This window comes from Haemaphysalis longicornis, unplaced genomic scaffold (assembly GCF_048455015.1).
Source record: "Haemaphysalis longicornis isolate Haplotype H1 unplaced genomic scaffold, Haemaphysalis longicornis Haplotype H1 scaffold_6, whole genome shotgun sequence".
Taxonomy (NCBI): Eukaryota; Metazoa; Arthropoda; class Arachnida; order Ixodida; family Ixodidae; genus Haemaphysalis; species Haemaphysalis longicornis.
Window position 1 is genome coordinate 187,763,310 of NW_027526407.1, and position 22,964 is coordinate 187,786,273.

At 47.1% G+C, this 22,964-nt stretch overlaps 1 protein-coding gene across 3 annotated transcripts in view; it reads left to right on the forward strand.

Annotated features, from left to right (window-relative positions):
- Window positions 1-5,048: 5,048 nt before the first annotated feature.
- LOC144141287 (uncharacterized) overlaps window positions 5,049-22,964 on the forward strand; it is a 37,251-nt gene continuing 19,335 nt past the window's right edge. Inside the window, exons 1-4 of one of the 3 annotated variants that reach the window (XM_077672865.1) lie at window positions 5,049-5,134; window positions 9,451-9,510; window positions 11,161-11,233; window positions 12,699-12,887. In XM_077672865.1, the coding sequence (XP_077528991.1) occupies window positions 5,057-5,134; window positions 9,451-9,510; window positions 11,161-11,233; window positions 12,699-12,887 (400 nt within the window). In that variant the 5' untranslated portion in view covers window positions 5,049-5,056. Of the gene's footprint in view, window positions 5,135-9,450; window positions 9,511-10,508; window positions 11,075-11,160; window positions 11,234-12,698; window positions 12,888-22,964 lie in introns of those variants that run through there. The other 2 variants (XM_077672863.1, XM_077672864.1) reach the window with 2 other exon arrangements.

The window sequence follows — 22,964 nt, forward strand, 5'->3', positions numbered from 1 at the left end:
ACCTGCTACAACATGAAGGAAGAACGACACACCTTCTTCCTTTGTGTGTCTGCGCTGTAAATTGTTGTTCCTCCTGACACTCTTCTCAGAGAAATCCAGGCTTGCGTATACGGCCCGCAATCTGATTGTCCTACTCCTTTCAACCAGCACATCCTGGCACCCTTGCAAGCAGACGGCCTCAGTGCTTCTCTGTTCATACCCGGACACTATGCTTACATACTGGCTAATTTTTGCCGACAACGGCAGCACTTGTCCCCACCTCATCCAAATCTCCAGCAGACCGAACCATCTTGCAGCAGTTCCAAACAAGCACCTTCCCCACAGCACCGTTCTCATGTGATTTACCATTTCCTTTAGTAGTAGTAATAATAATAATAATGAAACTTTATTTCTGTTCCATAAACACAGATACAGAAAAAGGAACCGCGGAAAAAAGCTGTCATAGACAGCTTGACGAGGCCGCACCCCCCTTTGTGCTCAGACAGCAGCATTGCGACAAAAGAAAACACACAGTTATAAAGGCAACCGAAAAAAGTAACAATAAAAGCTAACAATAAGACTTTTTTTTTTTGCACGTAATACCCGTTATTTTGAACGGGTATAAAAAACGGATAAACAAGAAAGCAAATGAGAGACATAGAAAGGTTAACACATTTTAGTACAACCATGACACGTAATTGACGCTCAGAACATTTATACATACAGCTGAACCTCGTTATAAGAGACACTGATGTAAGAGACAAATGGGTATAAGAGACACTATTGACCCACATGGTTGGCTGCCCTATCTTTCCCATTAAATCGACCTCTTTTATAACAGACATCGGATGTAGAAGATTGGTTATAAGGGACAAGTCATCCTTGAACTTTAATCAATAATCTCGCTTGTAACAGACATTTTAACTTCAGACGCACTGCCACCAGTCACTAATTGCAGTTGCTTCCATCCTGGAAGCACAGGTGGACGACAGACGCCTGCAGTCACTATTTATTATAACTTCAGCAAACACACAGTGGTTCATTCAGTCAGCTATGAGATGACGATGAGAAGCCCTGCCAATGGAAATGCAACTTACAGAAGTGGTTGAAGCTTACTGCCATCTATTAGATGGAGTGCGATCGCACATGCGGGTTCTCCCACTCGCATAGCTGCCAATCAAGAAGCATCGCAGATGTTGAGTCCTGCAAGCATAATGAATAGCCTGAGCCCACAACAGAAGAAGCTGTGCACTCTGCCTATTCATCAGGCTTGTGAACTCAACATGTACGATTCATCTTCCACAAACGAGGAAAGAAAAAAAAGCTTGCAGAATCGGTTGTAAAATACAGTGTAAATACAGTCATGAAGCAAACAATATTCGGAACTGTTTCATAAATTCTGGGGGCCAAACATAAATTAGAATGGATCTTTTGCAATATGCTGTAGCGTTCTTTTGAGCTTATTTTAGTCATATGGTGCCCACATTGAACTAGGGTCTGATTAGTAAGTGAAAAAATGGTTCCCTGCTTATAAGAGACATCTGATATAAGAGACAGAAACTGCTCCCCGGTACGTGTCTCTTATAAAGGGGTTCAACTGTATCAAAATTGGCGCACAGAGAAGGCAGGGTATACTCTACGCGCTCTTTCCAAGTGTTTAAACGGGCTTTGAACTGGACTTTGAAGTGGATGCGCTTCCTCAGTCGTGGAGCCCAAGTGATGACTTAGCGGAGCAGTTGATGGCCGTTCAGGTCACTGCTGGTCGGGAAGGGGAAGAGGGGAGAAAAAAATTGAACCCAGTTCCACCCAGTGCGAAATCTTCTGAAGCACTGGAGCTGTGGTTCTCTTGTGTCGGCTTGAACATCAACGGGTGCTCGCTTTAGAATGGCTGCGCAATTGCCACACAAGTTCTGTGGTTCGTGCAAAAGTATCGGCAGCTGAATACCAGCGGCAAAAGGTTCCTTCCTCTAGCAGAGGAAGGAAACTAGGGGGGGGCCGGGTAAGGGAGTAGGTTACAGAGAAAAGGTGAGTCGCAAGAGGATCCCTAGATCCAGGGCTCCAGTAGCAATGACTCCTGCCTCGGCTCTCTGTATCAAGTCTAGCTGGTCCTGGAGTGAGGTGCTCAGCAGAGTCGTGGTATAGGGTATAGAGAATTTTTGGGGCTTTGGTCAGATCCCCAGATTCAGAGGCATGCCCAAGTTGCGTGGAAAAGCGCTGCAGTTTTCTGTGCATTCCGGGTGTTGTGCTGCAGGATCTTCGCCCACGTGGAATTGTGGATGAAGGTATTTTTCTGTATTGCCCGTAGGAGCTGTGCCGTGAGTTGTTGGCGTGGAGCTGGGAAGAAAGCTCTTGACTAGGAGTGTTTCTCCACGTCTTGTTGGTTTGGGTTGTTTCTCCACGCACCCATTAAGGGTCATGTGTAGACTTCCTCGGTAATGTGGTATGTGAGTCCGCACATTGCCAAGTTCGCTGCTTCATTGTCTTCTAGAACTTCGTGGCCTGGGTTCGACCGTCCACGTGATGTTGGAGGCCTTCTCCAGTTTATCGGGAAGTATGTTCCGAAGTGTTTTTGGAACTCACCTGGCTGGGATAAGTCATTGTATTTTGGGAGTCCATTATAATGTATAGGCTTGTACGTCAATGTAGCCAACTACGATGGCACAATGATTGCCTCTGTGGTAACTACCAAGCAAGAAGAGATACTGGACAGCCTCACACATAAAAATCCCGTGATAAACCACGGTGAAATCTCAGCACTACTACATTGCCATTGGATCGGAGAGAAACAACACCGAGAGGGAGAGGAAACCGCCACTGTAAGACCACTGCACCATCTATCGGTGGATTTGGGAACGATGGTAGGACGATGAGAAAATGACATCAATGGAGGCTTTGGGACTTGGTGTGAGCGGAAGAAAAAAAGTAGGGAAAAAAATGGTGGCGTAGGAGAGGTAATCGAACGGATGAGAATTTAGAAAAGGTAAGAAAAAATGCCCAAGGGCCAGAATGGTGGTCAAGAGTGATAAGAGTTTAAACCACGAGGAGGGGCTAATGGAACAGGGAGGACGCTCTGCAATTTGCTTCCCAACATTCTTATCGCACAATGAGGTTAGGGCTTGCACAAATATTTTGGATAAATGTCGCGATACAAGGGAGAGCCTCTGGAAGAGTTTGGGGTTGGGCCTGTCGGTACTACATACTTGTGTGTGTAGACAACGCAGCGTGTGTGCAATTGTCTACTCTCTCCTCGTGTACACGTCTTCAAGGCTGGGTTTCACCGGTCTTCAAAGAGAGCCTCTAATTATCATCACCATTACCTCCTGCCCCTGCGAGACGCATGACCGACAGCTAAGGGTGGATTATCCATGGTTCTAAGGGTTCAAGTGAACCGGATCCCCCGGGTAAGCCCAAGGGCCGGAAAAAATGGCAGACTTCATGGTTTGGCCTGGAAACGTCTAAGCCTCTGCTAATTTCCCCGGATTGAAAAAGAGGTTATCTATTTCGATAATGGAGGCTTCGAAACGGCTGTTCGTTGTTCAATGTGCATAATTTCCCCAGGCCAGCTCACAGTTCTTCAGTCCGAGGTGAAAACGTTGCACTCGCACAAAAACTATGCTTCGCATATACAGCGAGGGGACTGTTCCAGCATGGTGGATAGACAGAGCAGCCGGACTGGGATTCATTGAAGGTGTCAGTGTTTGAGATCTCGGCAACGCTTGTAGAAAATTAAGCTAGCAGAAATGTGCATACCTTTTTTTTTCCTTAAAAAATGAACAAAAAGAGAAAACATGGTAATACATGTATACACGCCCCATTTCAAGGTTGAATTTCTGTGAAGCGCATACCTATTTTTCACACTCTAGCTGTTGTTTAGGTAGAAAATTTTTATAAAAATGTAACTCCATTCCACAATTTAATAGCGGCTACAAAAGTATTGTGCAATGAATGTCCAGATTTTATAAACGCCGGCCAATATTGCCTGAAGAAATTCTGTTAAAAGAGAACGATCCTGGCATGAAGTTATTAAGAATGAAGTTATTCGAGAATGTTATTAAAACATTTTTGTGAAAGTTCGGTATTGATATCATATAGGTGTTATATTCTAATAGCTTAAACCGTTTAGCTTCCTGCATGATAACAATATTTGAATTAAACCATTTAAATTATCTTTTGTTGCAGGGTGAAATCACAAAATATCCAGACGATCGGTAGCATATTTGCTGTATGGACGTGCAGCGGATGGGATAAATAGTTTTTTCCTCCTCCTTGTGAGGGGGGGGGGGGGGGGGGGTTATATACACCGCCAGTAAAAAACATTAAAAAGAGGAGAGCTTGCAGCCAAGCAGCATCTTAATCCTTTTTGCTTCATCTAGTCATTTGTTCTTAGGCTTTAATATATATGCATGGGTGAACGATGTCCGAAAAAAAGAGGGGTGCGTCGCTCACAAAATTTCAGGGGCTGTTCTGACACCGAAATAACACACCTAGGCTACGCGCTTGGTATGCTGCCCACTAGCTGCAGCGGTTATCAAGCGCTGCGGCGCAAACCGGACTCAGTAACACAAATAAGCGCGTTTACATGAATGCGACAGTAACGTATCGCATTGGATTTGTCGCATTGCCGTAGCGCATCGCATCGCATGTAAGCAGGCCAATGCGCTTGGAGGACGCGTCGCATCCGATGCGCTACACCAGGGTAGATCGAGAATGCAAATGCGACTTCCCGAACGCATGTAGCGGCAGTCACATCTGTGGTCGCATCGTATTTGCGGAACTGGTGAATTGCGGGAAGCAGAGCCTAGAAGGCTCTGGCGGGAAGGCGCCCGCCGCGCCGCCCACGAGTGCCGCGCGGACTATTCGGAGCGGAGCGGCTCGCTCTCCCTCTCACCCGCGCGCGCGCACTGAGGAATTCGCAGCAGAACATGGCGTCCGCCTCCAATGCACCCGCATCGGCGCGCAACATTTTCGAGCCAGGAAACTTACCATTTAAACGCCATAATAAGCGAGATGGACTTGGGAGCGCTGCTAGACACGCCGTCAAAGGAACCAAAAGTATTTTTTCCAAATCAAGGAAAAGATGCAGGAGCTGGGTTACCGGTGGAGTTGGCAGCAGCTGAGGACCCACTGGAAAAACCTCAAGGCGAAATACAACAAGGTACGGTCATTCGGTGTAGCGTTTTTGTGCAATGTCCGGCGGTTTCCTTTTTCTTCCGCCAGGAACTGTACGGAGTAAGCAAGAGTGGCGCAGAGCCCTCCGCGTGGGTCTATTTCGCCGAAATGAACGCGATTTTAGCGCACCGACGTAGGGCACAAGCGGCCCGCACCGGCGTTGACAGCGACGCAGTTGCCGCTGACGGAAACGAGTCCGACGTGGACGAGGTCCCTCTTCAAAAGTCGCGCTTAAAATGACGTGCCTGCAATGCCGCGGCTTGATTGGTCGACGGGAAGACGCAATATGGCTGCAGCAGCTGTAGCCGGGTAAACAGACCCTGTTCGGTGAGGTAAACACTCGGAACGAAAAAGATGCGAAAAAGTTGCAATGCGCGTGTTTCGGGGTTTCGATTCATTTGTGTTCGTCGTGCCTGCGTACGTGCCGTTCCCGTGCAGTTGTTCGGAGTGAGAGCAACATGAACCGAAAACAAGCCGCACATCAGCTGCTTCGTGTTTGTGCGCGAGGTTAGCGCGTGCGGTTCTCGCCACTGGCTGCTAGAACGCCAGACCCCGCGACACTTTGGTTGGGTGACGTAGTAAATACTCCTGGGAGCCGTGAGAGTCCGACTGCAGTGTTTGAAGAGGTAACGCTGCCTGCGTTCGCTCTTTGAGGCAGCTCGCCGCGTTCCTTAGTTTGGTTGTTCTCCGGTAAGCGCAAGCGGTTTTGCCGATCAGGTAAACATCCAGAACAGGGTGTGACGCTGGTGTAGTAGGAGATTTGGCGATGCTTAATTAGACGTGAAATTAGTTGTAGTCAGGTGTTGACAGCGAGAAAAATACGGAGCGCCGACCGAAATTTGGCGCCCGTAGCGTGCAAGAGAGAGAAAATAGTTGAGAGAGCGGGTTCGGGTTGTGGGGAGAAGGAGGGGGGGCGTGCCGACTGCCGCAGGTGCTCGAAGCGGCTTCCTTCGTGTGCGTTTTGTTGACTGGCTGGTTGGTGGCAGAGCCGTTGTGCTGTTGAGCATTGGTGGAGGCAAAAAACGAAAACTCCTCTGTGCCCATATTTTGGCGCACATTAAAAGTTCCCCAGGTGGTCTAAACTAATCAGTGGGCCTCCACTTCGGTGAGCCTTACTAGCGCAGGTGCAGCCTAGTTCCCCTCCGTTCACTCTAGGCACTTGTGTATATCACGAAAACGACTTTTGCTGTACTTACCATCCGGACAGCCATAGTCATCAGTCGCTGTCAGATAACATGCTTTATGTTTTTAGGTATGTAATGCTGCCGGAATGTGCATCCTTCGGTGAATGATATATCCTGGGCTGTGCCAATTCACCTTGCATTGAAGTGGCTGAAGGCGCGTCAGACATACCTGGACCCCAGAGGTTGGAGACGTCAGACGTACCTGGAAGTCGTTAAAGACATAGCACATAGCTGGTTGAAGGAGCCATAAATACAAAACACAAGTTTGTTTTAGCAAAAGATTTGGTGCTTTATAGTGCCCCCAGCGCTTATCCAGCAGCAAACACTAGTGCTTTATTCACTGAGAAATTAAACAGTTGAAGCCAAAATTTTGATTCTCCTGCTGAATCGTGTGTCTTGTGACGTATGCAAGGCAGATACTTAAGCTAATGTTAGTACACTAACTTGGGTGCAGCGAACGGAGAAAGGTGTTGTTTGCTATCAGCCCTTCTAGATGGCGCTACGAGTTGGCTAAGGACTGCAGTCCACACTAGCTTAGATCGGATTTGTACCTGGCTTGTTTTTGCTACCGTGGATAGTAGTCATTTCGTGAAACATCGGGCGTACTTGGCAAACAGAGTCACACAAGACGCTGTTCCTTATGCCAGTTGGTAAGTGTAAGTTGAACGCACCGTATGAGTGTGCAGCTATAACTGGCATAGTGTGCGGAATTTGCACTGGTCCTTTGATGTTTACGTGTGCGTTCATAACTTCCATTGTTCACCCCACTATTCTTACTGCTATAAAAAGAATATGCAATACACTTAAGCGCAAATAGCTCGTTCTGCAAGCTTATAAGCCCTGCCTAACTTGCATTTGCTTTTGCCGGCCTCAGCCAATCGCACAGCAGCTCATAATATGTGATAGGTTCTAGTGCGGGAAACAAGCCTGTGGTCCCGTGGTTCCCATGGCCATTCTCTTTTTTCCTAATTATATTGCTTCCTTGAGTGGTTTTCGTTAAAAGTGGTGTCGGCATTATCCTAGCGAGGCAATCTTTCGAGTGAACCAAACTTGTATTTTGTCGCCATGGCCCTTTTAATATCAACCGGCCGTCAGATGCACTTGCTGGTATATCCTGATAAGTCCGGTGGCGCTCCATTCACGCCATTCACTTCACAACTCCTGACATTGGTACTAGCTGCCTGGCTTTACTTTCCTCCAGCAGGCCAGACTACCTCTGCTCACTGACTAGCTACAGTCACTGTTAAACCCCTGTTAAAAAAGCAAGGAATAGTAATAATAATTCCTTTATTTTCCATCCTTCAAGATGAAGGAGGCAAGAAAAAAAAAAACTGTGGTTGACTCCTCTGTCGTAGGAGTCGGTAAAACACGAAAGTGAAACATGCAGCGAAATCTGCAGCTGAGCATGATTTGCGGGTCGGCAGCTGTCTTGTGGGTGCGCTTGGCGATCGACGTCCTGCTGGCGGGTCGCTTCGGCAAAGGTGTACTGGCGTCATTTCCGTGACGGATGTGACATCAGTGAAACCTTCATAAATCCCGGAATAAAACACTTTCGTGTTCAAAAGCCGTACTAACAGCTTCACTAGCTCTTGCCCCCCCCCCCCCCAAAGCCAAGAACACGTTTTTAAGCAGCGTACTAGGAAAACATGATACGGCACAAGTAAGAGAAGAAAACATCACAAATAAAAGCGAAACAAACAATCAGCAGTTCTTTGCAATAACAGGAAGCCTGCAGATGTCTGCCTTGTGATGCAGTCGGGAGTACTGTCACGTATTTTTCATGTTCTGCAGGATTTCTATATCAGACAGTATTAATGAGTACGCAATTAGTGTTCCACTACAAACAGCGCAGTTATACCCCTTACACTAGCGTCCGGATGTCATTTGAACCACATGTCATTTGACTCGAATGCCAAGTTGGGCTGCTACACTAGGTTTTGAAATGCTATTCAGCTCAAATGACATTCGAGCCAAATGAGCACCGAGAGAGACAATTGGGATTTCAAATGCCATTTCTATCACTCTCGCACGCAGCGTCTTCGATTGGGAATAAAAAATGTAATACATCCGTACATAAAACAAAAAAAAATATTGTTGTTTGTGGGACTTTGTTCACTGTTCATTTAATTAAAATATGAAATCAACATGTTTAATTTTCATACTCTCAAAACCAGTCGGTCAGTTGCAAAAAATAAAAATAAAATAAAACTACGCAAACAGCAACTACACTAGAGTCAAAACTGGTGTCTTTTTTAATTTGATATCTTTTTACTGCCTTAGACTGCTCCTAAATTTGATTGTTGTATTATAGTACGAAAACGGAACGGGGCGACAACAGCGCCACTACGGCACGGCGAGCAATTGCGAGAGCTTTCAAATGCCATTGAAATTGTAGTGTACCTCGGGGGATTCTGAATGGCATTTGGAGCACCCCATTTGAGTCAAGTGACATTTGGTTCATTCAGACCCTAGTGTAGCCGGGGTATTAGATGTGCCCGATGGGTACCTACAAAGTGCCTCATTGATACTGTGTATAATGATTGCAACAGTACTTCTCGAGTTGGATAATTAATTACAATTACCTAATTAAATCTCATTGGCCACTACTCCACTGTACTGGAAACATTGTGCACTAGGTTTTCTTTGAGTAATGTTGTTTCTATTTTTTATAATCCAGGTATGTTGCTGTATGTTGCCTACTTTGGCCGTTTAAAAATTATGTAACCGATTCCGGCTGCATTCTCGATGTAGTCGTTTCACCTACTGTTCACAACCGCCCATTGCTGTTCCTTTGGCCATAAAGTAAATGAACAATCAGTAAGCAAAAAATGTGGGCACATCTCCTTTGTCGTTCCTCCAGACATTGTCTGAACTTTGTTACCTGTTGTACCTTACTCTTACCGTGTGCCTGTTTTACGTGATTGGCAGCAGAGTCAACGGTTGTGAGCGACTGTGTGGTCGCCATGGCGGCAGGCATAACCAGCGCCACCGCTGCGGTCTCCTGCAGCCGCGAAATCCAAGCCACACTGTCCACCTCTCACGCAGGTTGTACCGCCTTCACCAGCTCTTTTGCCACGCCCACGGCCATTGCCAACCTCTCCGTGCTCTTCTTTTCTAGGTGCTCAGTGCAATCTTCAGAGCTTTGAGGACACGGGATGCCAGACGGCAGATTTCCCAGGTCCGGATGTTTGTCAACCTTTCTCACCATGCGTAATTTTGCATTGATTTGGATTTTGACTGACCAGCATGTTTTGGTCTGGGGGTCGGCTGACACTTGTGTGATGAACAATCGTACTTGCACATTACGTACATTTTGGCCCAAGGTTAGGCTCCATAGGATCATGCAATTGAAAACTAAGCGGGCCTGTTGTACTGATCACAACTTGCATGATGTGGTATCTACTCGCAGAATGAGCTTTGGGCGTTAACCTGTCACAGAGTAGTGCAGGGTGGAAATCTCTTTGAAAGCTTTAATGCACCTGTAACTTCCTCTGAGATTTCGTCATAAAAGACAAAAGAAAGTGAAATTCATTATGTCTTGGTTTGCATACTGGTTGGCAATGCTTTAATTGGTACTGTGTAGGTGTACAGAAAGTAGCACCAAAATTATGGCCTCAGAAGAACAAGGAGTGGCTGCGCCATCTTGTACCAAGTGGCGTCTGCACCAATTTGCACTTCACTTGTCTGTGTCCTTCACCTTAACTGCATCAAGAGCGACAACACCTAAGACTGAGCACACAAGTTATATAGGCATGCAAATTGTTTTTTTTATTAATTTCTGCCAGCCTGACAACAGCACACTAAGCTGGGAAGAATGAACAGCTCTGGCTTGACTCAACCTCAGTACTGGCATGATTTCTTTTCTGGTGAAGGTGTGGTTTGTAGAACCTCCCAGCCACTGTGCCATGACACATACTCAACGTTTAGTAGTAGTAAACACATGGTTTTTCATGTCTCGGGTTTTAGTTTCATTCACACAACAAAAGTGACTGCTTCTCAAAGCTGAACATCAGGTTAGTCATCCTTTCTTGGCAATCCAGGAAGGACGCTAAGTTGAAACCACCCTTTACTTCACGTCTATGCATCTCTTAAAGGAGTACTGGCACCAATTTTTGTGGCTGATATTATTGTACCGTTTGCTTCCTTTACAGACCACGACATCACGCGTAAAGTATGAACAGCGTGTGTCGAGTGGAACATGTTTTAATTTGTGAATGTAGCCCCCACGAGACCTCTCTTCTTTCGACTTCCACCGAAATCGGCATCTCGTGACATCACTCAGTGAAAGCGAAAGCTGGTGACGTCATCGCGAGATTCCCAAATCCGTGACGTCGCGTAACAACAACCGGCGGATCGCGAGGCAGTCGCACGAAGCGAGTTCCGAGCCTTCTATTTCGTTCCGTGAGCAGTGCACGATGCATTGGTGTGCAGTGAAGAACTGTCCATCGAAAACGGGCAGTGCAGTTTCTTTTTTTTCTTTTCCCCGCGACGAGGTGGTGCGTGATAAATGGGTCGCATTCGTGCGCCGCAGCGGTCGCCCCGAGTGGGTTCCGAAGAAGAGCAGCGAACTGTGTTCGCTCCACTTTTCAACCGAGTGCTACACCGAGAACCCGGAATACCTGGCAATGTTTAAGCTTTCAAAAACTCGCGCCTGGATCTTTCCCGGGTCACTGCCAACCATTCTTCCCGACGCACCTGTGGCTGAGAGCGCAGCAGCGACGCCCAAGCGTCGTAGGCGAGAGGTTCGTACGCCGATTGTTTATGTCACGCGTTGTATTATATATTTCTGACACAGCGGTTGGCCTAATCGCCTGCGTTCCTAATGCAGGAAGATGCAGCAGCAGAAAGCGACGCACGAGCTATCGACAGCGCCGACGTCGCGATTGCACCGGCGAGCGAAGGTTTGTGATGGCGCTTGTCTCGCGCGCTCGGGATATCGCTGTGCTTTCGAGTGCTCCGGCGGTTTGTTTGAAACACGCTAAGCTGCTTTCTGTACAAAGTAATGCACCTGCTCGCAAGGTATAAGAGCTTTAGACCTACGAGAAAAAGAACAGCTCGCTCTTGGGTTTCGGTAAATGGCCTGCTTGTTGCGGTGCTCTATTTAGACCAGTTGAGTGGCGATTTCAAAACCAAGGACAAGCAACATAAACAGCACACCTCTTCTGTGTTTGGTTACTTTGTCGCGCTTTTACGTATAGAAATATGGACTGCAAGTGACAGCTAAATTGCTTGTTGTTAGTGGGAGTGACAGGGGCATGTTTGTAGTTGTGAGACAGTGAGGCACAGGGACATAGCAATTTTTTGCTGGGTTACCATGCAGACACGGCTGTCTGTAGCTGGCAGCGCTTGTTTCAGGAGAAAAAAAAAATTCAGTGTGAGAGGCATCCACATTTGGGTAGAAAATCATTTCATTCAATCATATGTTTTATTCATTGCCTTTGCATTGGCGATGAATAAATGAAAGTTACAAAACCTTACCGTGGGAAACTTGTGCACTGATTTTTGAACACCAAGAAATTGTAATAGCCACAAGATATTGTAAAAACCATTCTAGTGTAAGTTTCTAGCCCTCCTGAAATAAATATGATAAATGAACTTTATTTTATATTTGTATTAGTGATGTTAATAATAATAATAAGCACATTTGATCAGCATTCTGGCACGAAGTAAATGTGACCCCTTCCTCCAACCTCCTCCTCCTCCTCCTCTCTCTCCTGAGGCAAGCTTATGGATGTTGTACCCTGCACTGAATGTGTTTCGTGTATGAGGTGATTGCGTGTAAGAGCCTTCTCGAGGTCTTTTGACCAAAGCACCAGGTGTGCCGTAGCAAACAATCCTTGAGCATTCCTCGTCGAAGTGCGAGCCATTGTACCAAAATTGCTTGATATATTGCATTGGCGGGAAGAACAAATTAACACGAGGACAGAGAAAAGAACAACAATATAGACAAGACGAAGCGCTACTATCAACTGAAATTTTATTTTGGAATGACACCACTTATATACAATAACATGGCATTACTGAAGCACACGGGACATATCATGGAGCTTCAAAGATAGCCTTAAAACTATAAATTGCCACTAGAAAACACAAAGCCATTTCACGCCAGTTCGCCACGAGCCCATAGATATTGCAGTTCTTTTGCTGACAGTGAAACGGACGGAGCGCTGATGCAGTCGTCACGTAATCTAAGAATTTCCCCGGCTTCGATAATTTCAGTTGATAGTACCGCTTCGTCTTTTCTATGTTGTTGTTCTCTTTTCTGTCCTCGTGTTAATTTGCGCTTCCTGCCAATGCAATGTATTACCAACTCGCCCAAGCTTCCGCTCTTGCTTGATATAGTTCATTTCTTGCCTTTGCATTCAGCCATTGCACCCGCATCATCCGCTGCCAGTCCAGCCGACGCGGCATGGACTCCACCCCCCAGAGTTGGCCACATGGATGCGCAGACACAGGCTCACGCACACGTAGCCGTGAAAAGCACGCAGGTGAACCACAGGCCCGAAACCCGTTCAATTGGTGTGCAAGCCGGAGGCCCCGCAACCCAAGATGCCGGTGCGTTCCCTCTGAAATGTTTACCAAAAAAAAAGCTCATCTGTACCAAATTCGAATGCGTGTTTAGCCAAACCAATTTTTCAGAAATTTTCCTCAAACACTCACACTATAAAGGCATTTTGGTACAGCGTAAGAATTTCTTTTTCATTGCTTCTAGTCCTCTTAGTAGCTTTTTTTTTTCTTCACTCTTTTGAATAGATGAGCAGTAAGTTGCTCTCACAGTTCTTGGCCGGTTGAAGAAATGAGTCGAGAGGAACCGCAGTCAGCCATCAGTGAAAATGTGATCATACGAGAGTATTGGCTACTTATATGGGCAAGTGCAAATCGAGGGGGGCACATTTGAGGCATAACGTTCTTTGAGATGAGTCCAGGTATGTTAAATATTATGCACAGGGGGGATAGAGTCCAAGGGGGGAAATCAGATGGTGTGATTTGTTGCCATTGGCGAGTTACGGAGATGTTTATAGTATTTATACTTCCTTCAAAGCTTGATTTTTTGTTGCATTGTACAGTAACCCGCCGTGGTGGCTCAGTGGCTAAGGCGTTGCGCTACTGAGCTCGAGGTCGCGGGTTCGATTCCCGGCCGCGGCGGCCGCTTTTCTGATGGAGGCAAAAAGCAAAAACGCCCGTGTGTTCGAGATTTCGGCGCACGTTAAAGATCCCTAGGTGGTCAAAATTAATCCGGAGCCCTCCACTACAGCGCGCCTCATCGCCTTCGTTGCGTCGGCGCGTTAAACACCACAATCATCATCATCATGCATTGTACAGTACGTGCAAAGAATTTGGTTTTTGTGTGCAGCATATGCCTTGAGAGTATTTGAAATGTTTACTGCTATCTAAGAGTATCTAAAGGCAAGCAACTAGCCTCTGCAAAAGTGCCAGCACACGATGAGCCCTCACAAAGGCCGAGACAGGTACACAGACAATTATTCGTTACCGCATTGAGCTGCTGTTCACATGTGGGTGACAGCCAATGCTGAAGAACAGGCAGGCTGTAGCGCCGCAAGCCATCTACATATGCTTTGCAGAGAACCACCAGTCTCTGCTCCATCAACCTCCGGCAAGGTACCCGATAATTTGTGCTACCGCAGAAATAAGAGTAAGGAATCTTTTGACTTTGGGCACCCAGGATAAGTTTCGATCCACGGTGATCCCAAGGTATTTTTGGGTTCGTACGTATCGCGGACAACGGCCGCCGACGATTGGAGGGTGTTGGGTCATCCGCTTGTGGGCGACTGCCATGGCAATGCTTTTCTCGAAAGAAAGGCGGCATTTTAAGGTACTCAGATATGTTTCTCAAAGCTTTTGTAGTCTCTGTTGTGTCGTACGGCGAGACTTCGCCACACACCAAATTAGGGTTGCCACCTTTCCCCGAAAAAAGAAAAACGGCCCTTCGGGGGAAGGGATATGGAATGTTTAGTTTGTGTTGAAAAAAAGACGTCACGTTTTTGACATATTGTAGCGTTTTCTTAGAGAGAAATCAATATAATGTTTGTACTGAAAGGGATTGAGAGCTTGGTTATTGCTCTGTATGTACTTCAATGCAAAGTAATCGCAATTGCTGACCACGGCGGCAGCATTTTGTTGTTTTGTTCCTCCCTTAGGTCCCCCTCCATTTCGGGCAGCACATGCGCCCACATATTTTCCCTGCTCGCGTGTCTTTGCGTCTTTGCGTCTTTGCGCAGCTTGTTGACACATGTTTGTAGGCTAAGTTGTAGAATTGACGCTTATAAAACGCCAAAACAGACATAATCACGGCACAAGAGCCAGAAAACCGGCCCTGTGACTGTTGGTTTCAAGTATGGAGCGGCAACCGGCCCGCTAATTAAAAAACCGGTCGGGCCGGTCTAAAACCGGGCAGGTGGCAACCCTACACCAAATGCAGATGTTATCCACATAGTGTAACCTTCACGCTCAGAAGGAGAACATGCTTTATGTGGGTCAGCGTAACATTGAATAACAGGGGACTTGAGGATTGAATAGCAGAGGAATAACAGATGGCTCCCTGAGGCACTCCTTTCTGTATGCTGTGTTGTAGTGGGGCCTTCTGGCATGCACATGAAAACTTCGCGTCCTTTGAGGTAGCTCACAATCCAGGTGTACAGTCTTCCACAGAGACCACTGGTAGCTGAGGACTCTGGAATTGCAATGTGTAAGACTGAATCAAATGCTGACTTTAGGTCAAGAAGCAAGAATAAGATAGGAGGGGAAACTGAGCTTCCTGGGGCAGCGCGATGATGTCACAAGCACTTGGCGATCGTCAACTTTCCGGCATCTGGCGGCAAGCGAAGGAAGTGCGCAGTCATCGCCACGGCCGGCGCGCGTTCTGTTCGCGCTCGCCCAGTCCAACCCGGCCGCGGCATCGTGTCGGTATTTCGCCGGGCCGCCAAAACATTCCGTGTCCGAAGCGAGACTGTGTGCGCTCTTCTGCGCTTCCGTTGGCTGAAGAGCCCGCCGTCGCGATTAATTTTCGCTCAAATTTAAACCGGCCGGTACGAGCGAATAAAAGGGGCATTTTCTTTTAATGCGTAAGCAATGTTGCGCGAGGAGCAAGCCCGAAATACAAACCTGTATACGGAACAAAATCGTGAAACCACCGACTGTTTAACAACCTATATCGTCAAAAATCCCACAATTGATGGTGTTACACTTTTAGTAACTATAATGGTGTAAATGTAAATTATTGGTCGAAGGGAAAAGAAGTTAAAAATTAGGGAAAGCGCCGCAGCCGTGCTCACGAGTTTTTGGGCAGTTCAGATTTTTTATATAATTTCGGACCGCTGGGTGGTGTTTAATTTCCTGTCAATGGTTTTCTGACCGCAGCTAACGTTATACATTACTAGAAGCCCATCGAACGTTTGCAGTCTAATGAATGTGGACAGAGTTGTCTGTGTACTTTGTGAATCGGCGGGACATACGTCAGGTGTAGTACGGTGAGCGTTGTCAGGTTCTGGGTGCTTTAGGAAGTGGATAGCCCGACATTTTGGCATCATAAAAGCACCTTTTTAAAAGGACACAGTGCGACGCTGTTTCTGTAAAAAGTGAATTCGTTGAACCTCACCACGGCACCGAACTTAACACATCTGCTTCAGTGCGCTGAAAATATTTTTAATTTAGGACGTTGAACCCCCATAACTGTGGGGAAATAAATATTTACCTAAAGAATATAAACAAGCGTTGTTTGTAGAAACATTCCACGACACGTCACCTAAACCTGCATACTCTGAATGAAATAAATATGTAACGGAATCATAAGCAAGTACGACCAGAGATAAAAGAGCGTGCACAGGGCGCACTCATTTCGTGCAGAAAAGACTTGATTGTTTCTTTTGTTCGTGTGACGGCTTCGCAGAGTTCCTGGCTTCATTGAGACAGTATTGTCTCATGCGCATAGCGACGTAATACCTCAATGTCTTGGCTATAGCCTCATTCTTGTGCTCGTCGCATGGGAAGGTGAGAGAAAAATTGTCCACAACGTGGTCAATTGTCGATCGAAAGATGTCGTGGTTATTTCTGTTTGCTGAAAAATATCCTTCAGCGCAGTGAAGCATCCCATAAAGGCGCGTCAGGTCTCCTCGCGTCTTGGAGAGTGTAAGGGACGCCTCCTGCCTTGTCGCAGTTGCCACAGAAAGTGACTGCCTGCACTTTGTGCACGGCAGCAGTTTTGTCATTTTGCGGCTTACAAATCTGGTTACATAGTACAAAATGGCGCCAACCACTTCGGTGCGGTCACACTCCTCTGCTATGACGTCGTCGCAATCCCATTCTTCTGTGTCGATCAGGCCATCCAGCTTTGCCTTAGGCTGGTTCAAAATCGCCTCGTCAGATTTCTTGCTTCTGAATGTGGCTCTAAAGGCAGCTAAATCCAGCAGTGGCCTCTCTTGTCGTTCTTCGCAGTTCCCGAATTCAGGCGGCTTTAGGAGGCCGTACACGGCGAGCATTCTGTACAGTTGAAGAAACGTCGGCATATCAGGGTGGTCGTTATCACCTCTTGCTTGGCGGGATTTCCAAAAAAATCTTTCGACGGGATCCTGATTAAATTTTGTCGTAGGGACATATTTGAACCCACATTCTGTCAGCAGACGTTCTGTCAGATCCAATGTAGACAAGATGGTTACCCTAAGGCCTTCGGCGGTTGATGGAGTAAGAAACATGTCCTTGATGATATCTCCAGACAACAGTTCCCATTCCCATTCAGCAAGCCACTGAAGGGATTCAATCATTACAGAAATGTCCTTGCTTCCTTTGCGCGCAGCCTCGCTAGGATGACGCCTGTTCATTGCGTCAAATAGGTCAATCATGCGTTCAGTAAACGCGATGGTGCCCGCAGCCTCCGCCCCATTGAACACATTGCGCTGTGTGTAGTACTTGACTGCCGAAGCCATAGACCGGCTGAACACTTGAGTTGCAAGTTTGACTCGCATTAGGTCCATGTTTGAGGGGTTTACATTGCGGTATGTTATTATAGGACATACCTTCAAGCCACCTGCATTTTTCAGGTCTTCTTTCTAGACCGCAACATAAAACCACCATTTCACCCACTCCCATTTTACTTTGAGCAGGCACCGTCTCAGTAGTCTATTCCTGATGCGCTTAAAGAGGTGCGGTACATCGGAGAACACGTAGTACACCTTTCTGTCTTCAGACATCGGGTGTTCAAAGAAGTGCTTCGTTGCGCCAAGTTTACCGCTGACACCAAGACAGGTCCACATCTTCCTGTTGGTACTTGCTCCATCGCAAATGATGCCGCCAATGATCGCTCCTGCCTCTTTTAACATGACAATAGCCTGCAGCAGCAACTGGCTCAACACTGTTCCTTTTGTGGCCCCTCTTGATGCGAATACTCCAATTGGTTGGGTGTAGTTTTCTCCGAAAGGGCAAAACATAAGCACGAGGGCGTGGTTGGCCAAGGCAGATGTTTCCCCATTGCCATTACCGTTATCGACGAGCCCAATGTAGGTTAGCTTTCTCGACTCGACACATTTTCTTCCCCGTACTTGAATCTGGTCGAAGAGAAGCATACCGTGCTTTTGGAACTCGGATCTCGCTTCGAGCTTCTTTTTTAGGGCTGAAAAAAACTCGGCATCAAAACCACACTTCATCCCTATGGTAGTAATGTACTTTTTCACGGTCTTCACACACGGCAAGGGTAGTATGTGACTATCCCGAAGAAATCGGTAGGCGGCCGGCGAACGAATCTGCAAAAGAAGACACAGTAGCAGCCAGTTGGCTGTATAGCGCCCGGCCTGTTTTGACGTTGCCTTCGCAGTTGCTACGCATTCCGTCAAAAGCACGATTTGCGCTTCCCGCAGCTCCGCTTTCTTCGCCAAGTCTTCTAGGTCGCTATCTTTGAGGTCATTCAATCGCTCTTTGCATTTGCGTGGCTCACTAGTCAGTGCATCCTTTCTTCTTTGCAACCTCCGCTTTGAGCAATAGCAGGCAATGCGCTGCTTTCACAAAGCCTCCAATTTCGCTTTTTTCGAAGAACTTGCCATTACGCGTATTCGTGCTGGTTTGACGCGCTTTTCTTTTCGTGCCTCGTGAACACGCAGAGTGTTGTCCAAAGATTTGCATGATTGGCATTGGAGTTCAGGAGCGCCAAGAAAACCAAGGAACGATTTTTGTGCCTCCAAACTGCCAACCTGTCAACTGCAGCGCATTCTAATTGTATGCCAGGAAACTTGTTCCCTTCTGGTCCACCGCTGCGTACAACACATTCATGGAAAGCGGCGAGCATCCCTGTTATGTCTAGCTGCTCGGAGATGTGGGAGGGCAATGGGTAGATCTTGCTGCCAATTTCGTGTTCTAAAATGTATTGGCTCACCTTCAGCTGTCGTGCATGCACGGTTACCTCTAAACTTAAACAGAAAAGCTGGTGATGCTGGCAATGGCTTCCTCAGTTCTGCGAAACAAACACTTTCGATCCTTCCATGCCGATTCCACGCTGAGCTGGGCAATGTGACGGCCCTCTCCTTCGTATATTGATGAAGCGACAAGCATTGCTCAGGTGGCTGGCTGTCAAAGCGGGCACTCGACTGCTGCATTCTTTTTCTTCAGGGCCGAGCAGCCCGCCAGGGCTAGTGTTGCTGGCATCCGCGCGAGACTCATTGCCTGAACACGCATCGGTGCGGTTTCCGCCTAATGCAGAATGTTCGGACGTCGTGCAAGCCCCGCAGAAGCCAGGCGGATAATTGGTGTCCTCTTGCAGGCCAGTGCTGGCAGCGCTGGTGCTTACTGAAGCAGGTGTTCTTGGCTGGTCGTGCATACTTGTCTTGCTTCTCTTGGTGTTCCGTTGAGTCGCTTGCTGACGGTACCCGATGAGGCCGTTTCTCTTTCGGTGAAGGTGGACAAAAAAGAAGCTTGCACGGAACAGTCCCAGGAAGTAGCTTCAGTCTTTTCGGGTGGTCTAGCAGTACTTCGCCTCCTAGCTCACCCTAGTACTTGTCCCGCTTTATCATGTCGCTGGCGAAGTGCTTCTCGCAGATGTAGTGCTTGGATGTCAGCTTCCGGTCGCCTCCAATGGCTGTGGCCCATGCCTCCAATTGTTGCGGATCATCGGGTGCCCTGAAGGTGCTCACCGTCTCTTTGCACCCCCTGGGCCCACTTTTACAGTTTGTTACAAAGAACCTGCATCCCATTTTTCTACACCTTGGAGACGGTCATAGGCCTTGCAGCCGGTCATTCGGAAAACAGTGCAAAAAGAGCGATCAGTTTTGCACAGAACAAGCTGTTACATTTGAGGCGTAAGACTGTAGGCGCGTTTCATGTGCTCCAATTCCAGGCTGGTTGATGCTCCTACTTTTCGGGGCTCCCGCGAGCGGCGCCACGGCCTTGTCTCGCGTGCGATGCGCTCGAAGCGAGTTGAGTGGACCGGCCAATTTATTGGTTATGCGACAGTGCACGGAAAAGTGCCAGCATCACCGACGTTGCAGGACGATGACGTGCGCGCGCTACGCCCGAGATAAACGCGCGTTCCGTGCTCGCGTCGCGCAGCAGCTCGAGCACATGACGACTCACGCCTTGTGGCGAATGCTGTAAACAACAGTATTGCTTTTAATACATTAAACCAAGTGCCGCTGTAAAATTGTTCGCTGCCGCAGCTGCGGAGCTCTGTAGGTCACTGTAGTTATCATTGTGACATTATCTGGTCGCTCGATCGCGCCGGCCGCAATGGACGTTTCCTCTCCTATATATTCTTGCTCCATGCCTAAGGTCAAGTGTTAGGTCAGTATTAGGTGTTAGGTCAAGTATTGGGTCAGGTATTAGGTGAGTATGGCTGAATGTTGCTTCTGAAATACACAGCCACCACTAAAAAGCATGTGAATGCGGATTAATTGTGGCTAGCATAGAAAAACTTATTGACCAGCACCTGCCATAAAAATTCTGACGGCAAAGTCAAGACTCTACGTGCTTCGCATAGGGCCATGTGAATTCTAGGAAAGGGCCTTTAGGCTTTGCAGTACAGCTGGTGTGAGCCAAGCAGCAAAGTTGTATACGTGAATTGATGTGTTGAGGATAAGTGATTGTATCGTTGTTTTTCTTGTGCGAAGTATGATGACTGAGTATGTGTGGTGCATGTGTCCTTGGCATTAAAATTATGATTGCAGTGATGATGCGGATACGTTCTTGTGTATGTCTGTTTACTTCAAATTCATTTTTTTGTTGAGGCATGAGAGAAGGCGTTATACTGCCTGACATTGCACTGTGTACTGGTATGGAATAAAAAACACTGTCTTTGCTCCACCACTTTTAATATTCTGTGTACTTGAACCCAGCGTAAGCCTCAGATGGGAATGTGTCCCTAATCTTCCAAACTGCGCAGCTTCGAAGGACTTGTCGGTGCCCTGCACCCAGGTAGTGGTACTATATCCACCAGGCAAACTGCCTGTAGACAGTCAATGAGAATGAGACACAGCAAATTTTAAATGAGCATGACAGCTTGATTTCTAATTAATCAGTGATCAAAATAATGACTGGGCAAGGTCAAGCAATAAAACATAAAGAAATAGGGGAAGAGGTTCAACAAATATCGATGCAGAGTGCTGGCTTTTATTCTCCACCCCTAACTTTTCAGAACTGTTGTTCTCATGAAGTACAGCCTGGTTCTCATTCAGTAATGGTACACTCTCTCGCGTTAATTGTGTGTGCTGTGAACGCATGGGAAGCAAACGCAAGGCAACAAGCAGATTTTGAAGGTACGACAGCGCAGTTAGTAGTCGCGGCATGCACGAACGCCACTTGGAAGGAGTAAACGAAGTTATTAGATCCGAAAATTATTACATGTGGATATCTGGGGCGTTCACGAGGCTTGGCTGGTTCTGCCAGAACGCATAATAGACAATTTCCAGCGCATGGATGTTGAGGCAGCCATGGAGGTACGTGGGGTGTGCGGTAATGCAGGGCTCGCCCTCTGGCACCAGGGCGGCGTCTAGTTCCAGCACCTCCCTACAGCACACGGACTGCAGCCCGTCGGTCATAGGCCGGCAGTGGCCGCACTGGAACCTGTGAAAAATGTACCACTGCACCAGGCCTACATGCAAGACACGGCCAGCCCAGGTCGCGGTTCCATTTAGTTACTCCCTGAATCGCCGTTTTCCATCATCGATCTACACAGCAGGTTCAGCGAGCAAATGAACTTGTGACGTTAGGCGTACATAGAGTTCACCTCGTGCAGTACAGCGTTGTAAAAACGCTGCGCCGGGTAGCGCTTGCAACTGCAATGATGCCGTTACGATTGGACAAATAATTATGAATTCATATGCTATCGCCATCGCAGCTCCTACAAAATGCCGGCGTAAAGCTCGTACAATGTTTTTCAAGACAGCTTACCACTCCACGTTTCCGATGCGTGCGGCCCTGTTGTCTTCAGGGCTGTCGCTTGCGTCGGTGTCGCTTCCGTTGCTGCCGTCTGAATCGCTGCTGCTTAAAGGAGCCATGAAGAGAAAATACAACTTCGTGTAATTTGAAAGAACTAGGATTCAGTATCTCACTCAGCTCCATTACAGCCACAAAAGATGTTTTCTAACGAAAAAAAAGCAAAAAGTATTTAAAAACTTTCAAATTTTGCGCCACAGTAACGTGTTATGAGCAAGAATGACGTAGTACGGGCCAACAGTAAAACACAATTTTGAGTGCGTTAACTGCACGTTAGCATTCGAGTGATGCGGTCAAATGGAACTGGAGGCCCCATTACAGACGTCCAGTCATGTGTCGTCGTGACAGGCCAGTTAGGCGGCCGCCAATCGCACAAACAAGGTTCCGTGACGTCGTAGAAAAGTTGCGGGAAATTGGCTAGGGCGTCGCGACTGCTTCACACATTTTCTTTAATATCTGCGTTATTTGTTCCAAGATTGCGATGATATTGGTATCATTGTTATCGGGACTAAGCAGTCTTTCTATTAACCCAGCTTGTATTTTGTCTTCATGGCTCCTTTAACCACTGTTTCGATGTTGTTAGGCCAGTAGGTCTCGATAAACATGAAGGTCTCGACAAACCAGTAAAAACATGAAGTAAAAATTTGGTGTCAGTACTCCTTTAAGTGAACCTTCTATGCTTTGCCTGAAGGCCTTCATTTGGTCCGTGTCTGTTACAAAGTTGTGACTCGGTTTTTGTTGTCTCTGGAGCGTGCTTGCCTTACATGGCACATGGAGTAACATTTCTGACACACTGTATGGTGTCCTTGTAAAACAGTGATTGTGCGTTGCTTTGCTTGTAGCCTTTTTGTGCGGTCACCGCAACTGTGGTCACCAAAATTTTAACGATGCTGCCACTTGCAAATACTGTGCCGTGCGGGTTACTAACAAAAAGATCAGGCTTATTTCCAAATACTATACAACTACCCTGCAGTGCACCTTACTGAGCGGCAGAGCGGTCTGTGACACCACCACAGCGCAGTTAACAGTGAATTCCGTACTCTTTCTTTCTTATGTGCTTGTTTGAACAATGTTTCACAGCATGTGAAAATTCTTTGCTTACCGAAGAATGCATGCTTGGAGGAGACCACTAATGACCCATCTACCGTTTTCACGCACGAGTGGGCAGCAACTAAGGAGTCTGATTCTTTGGGCACTTCATTT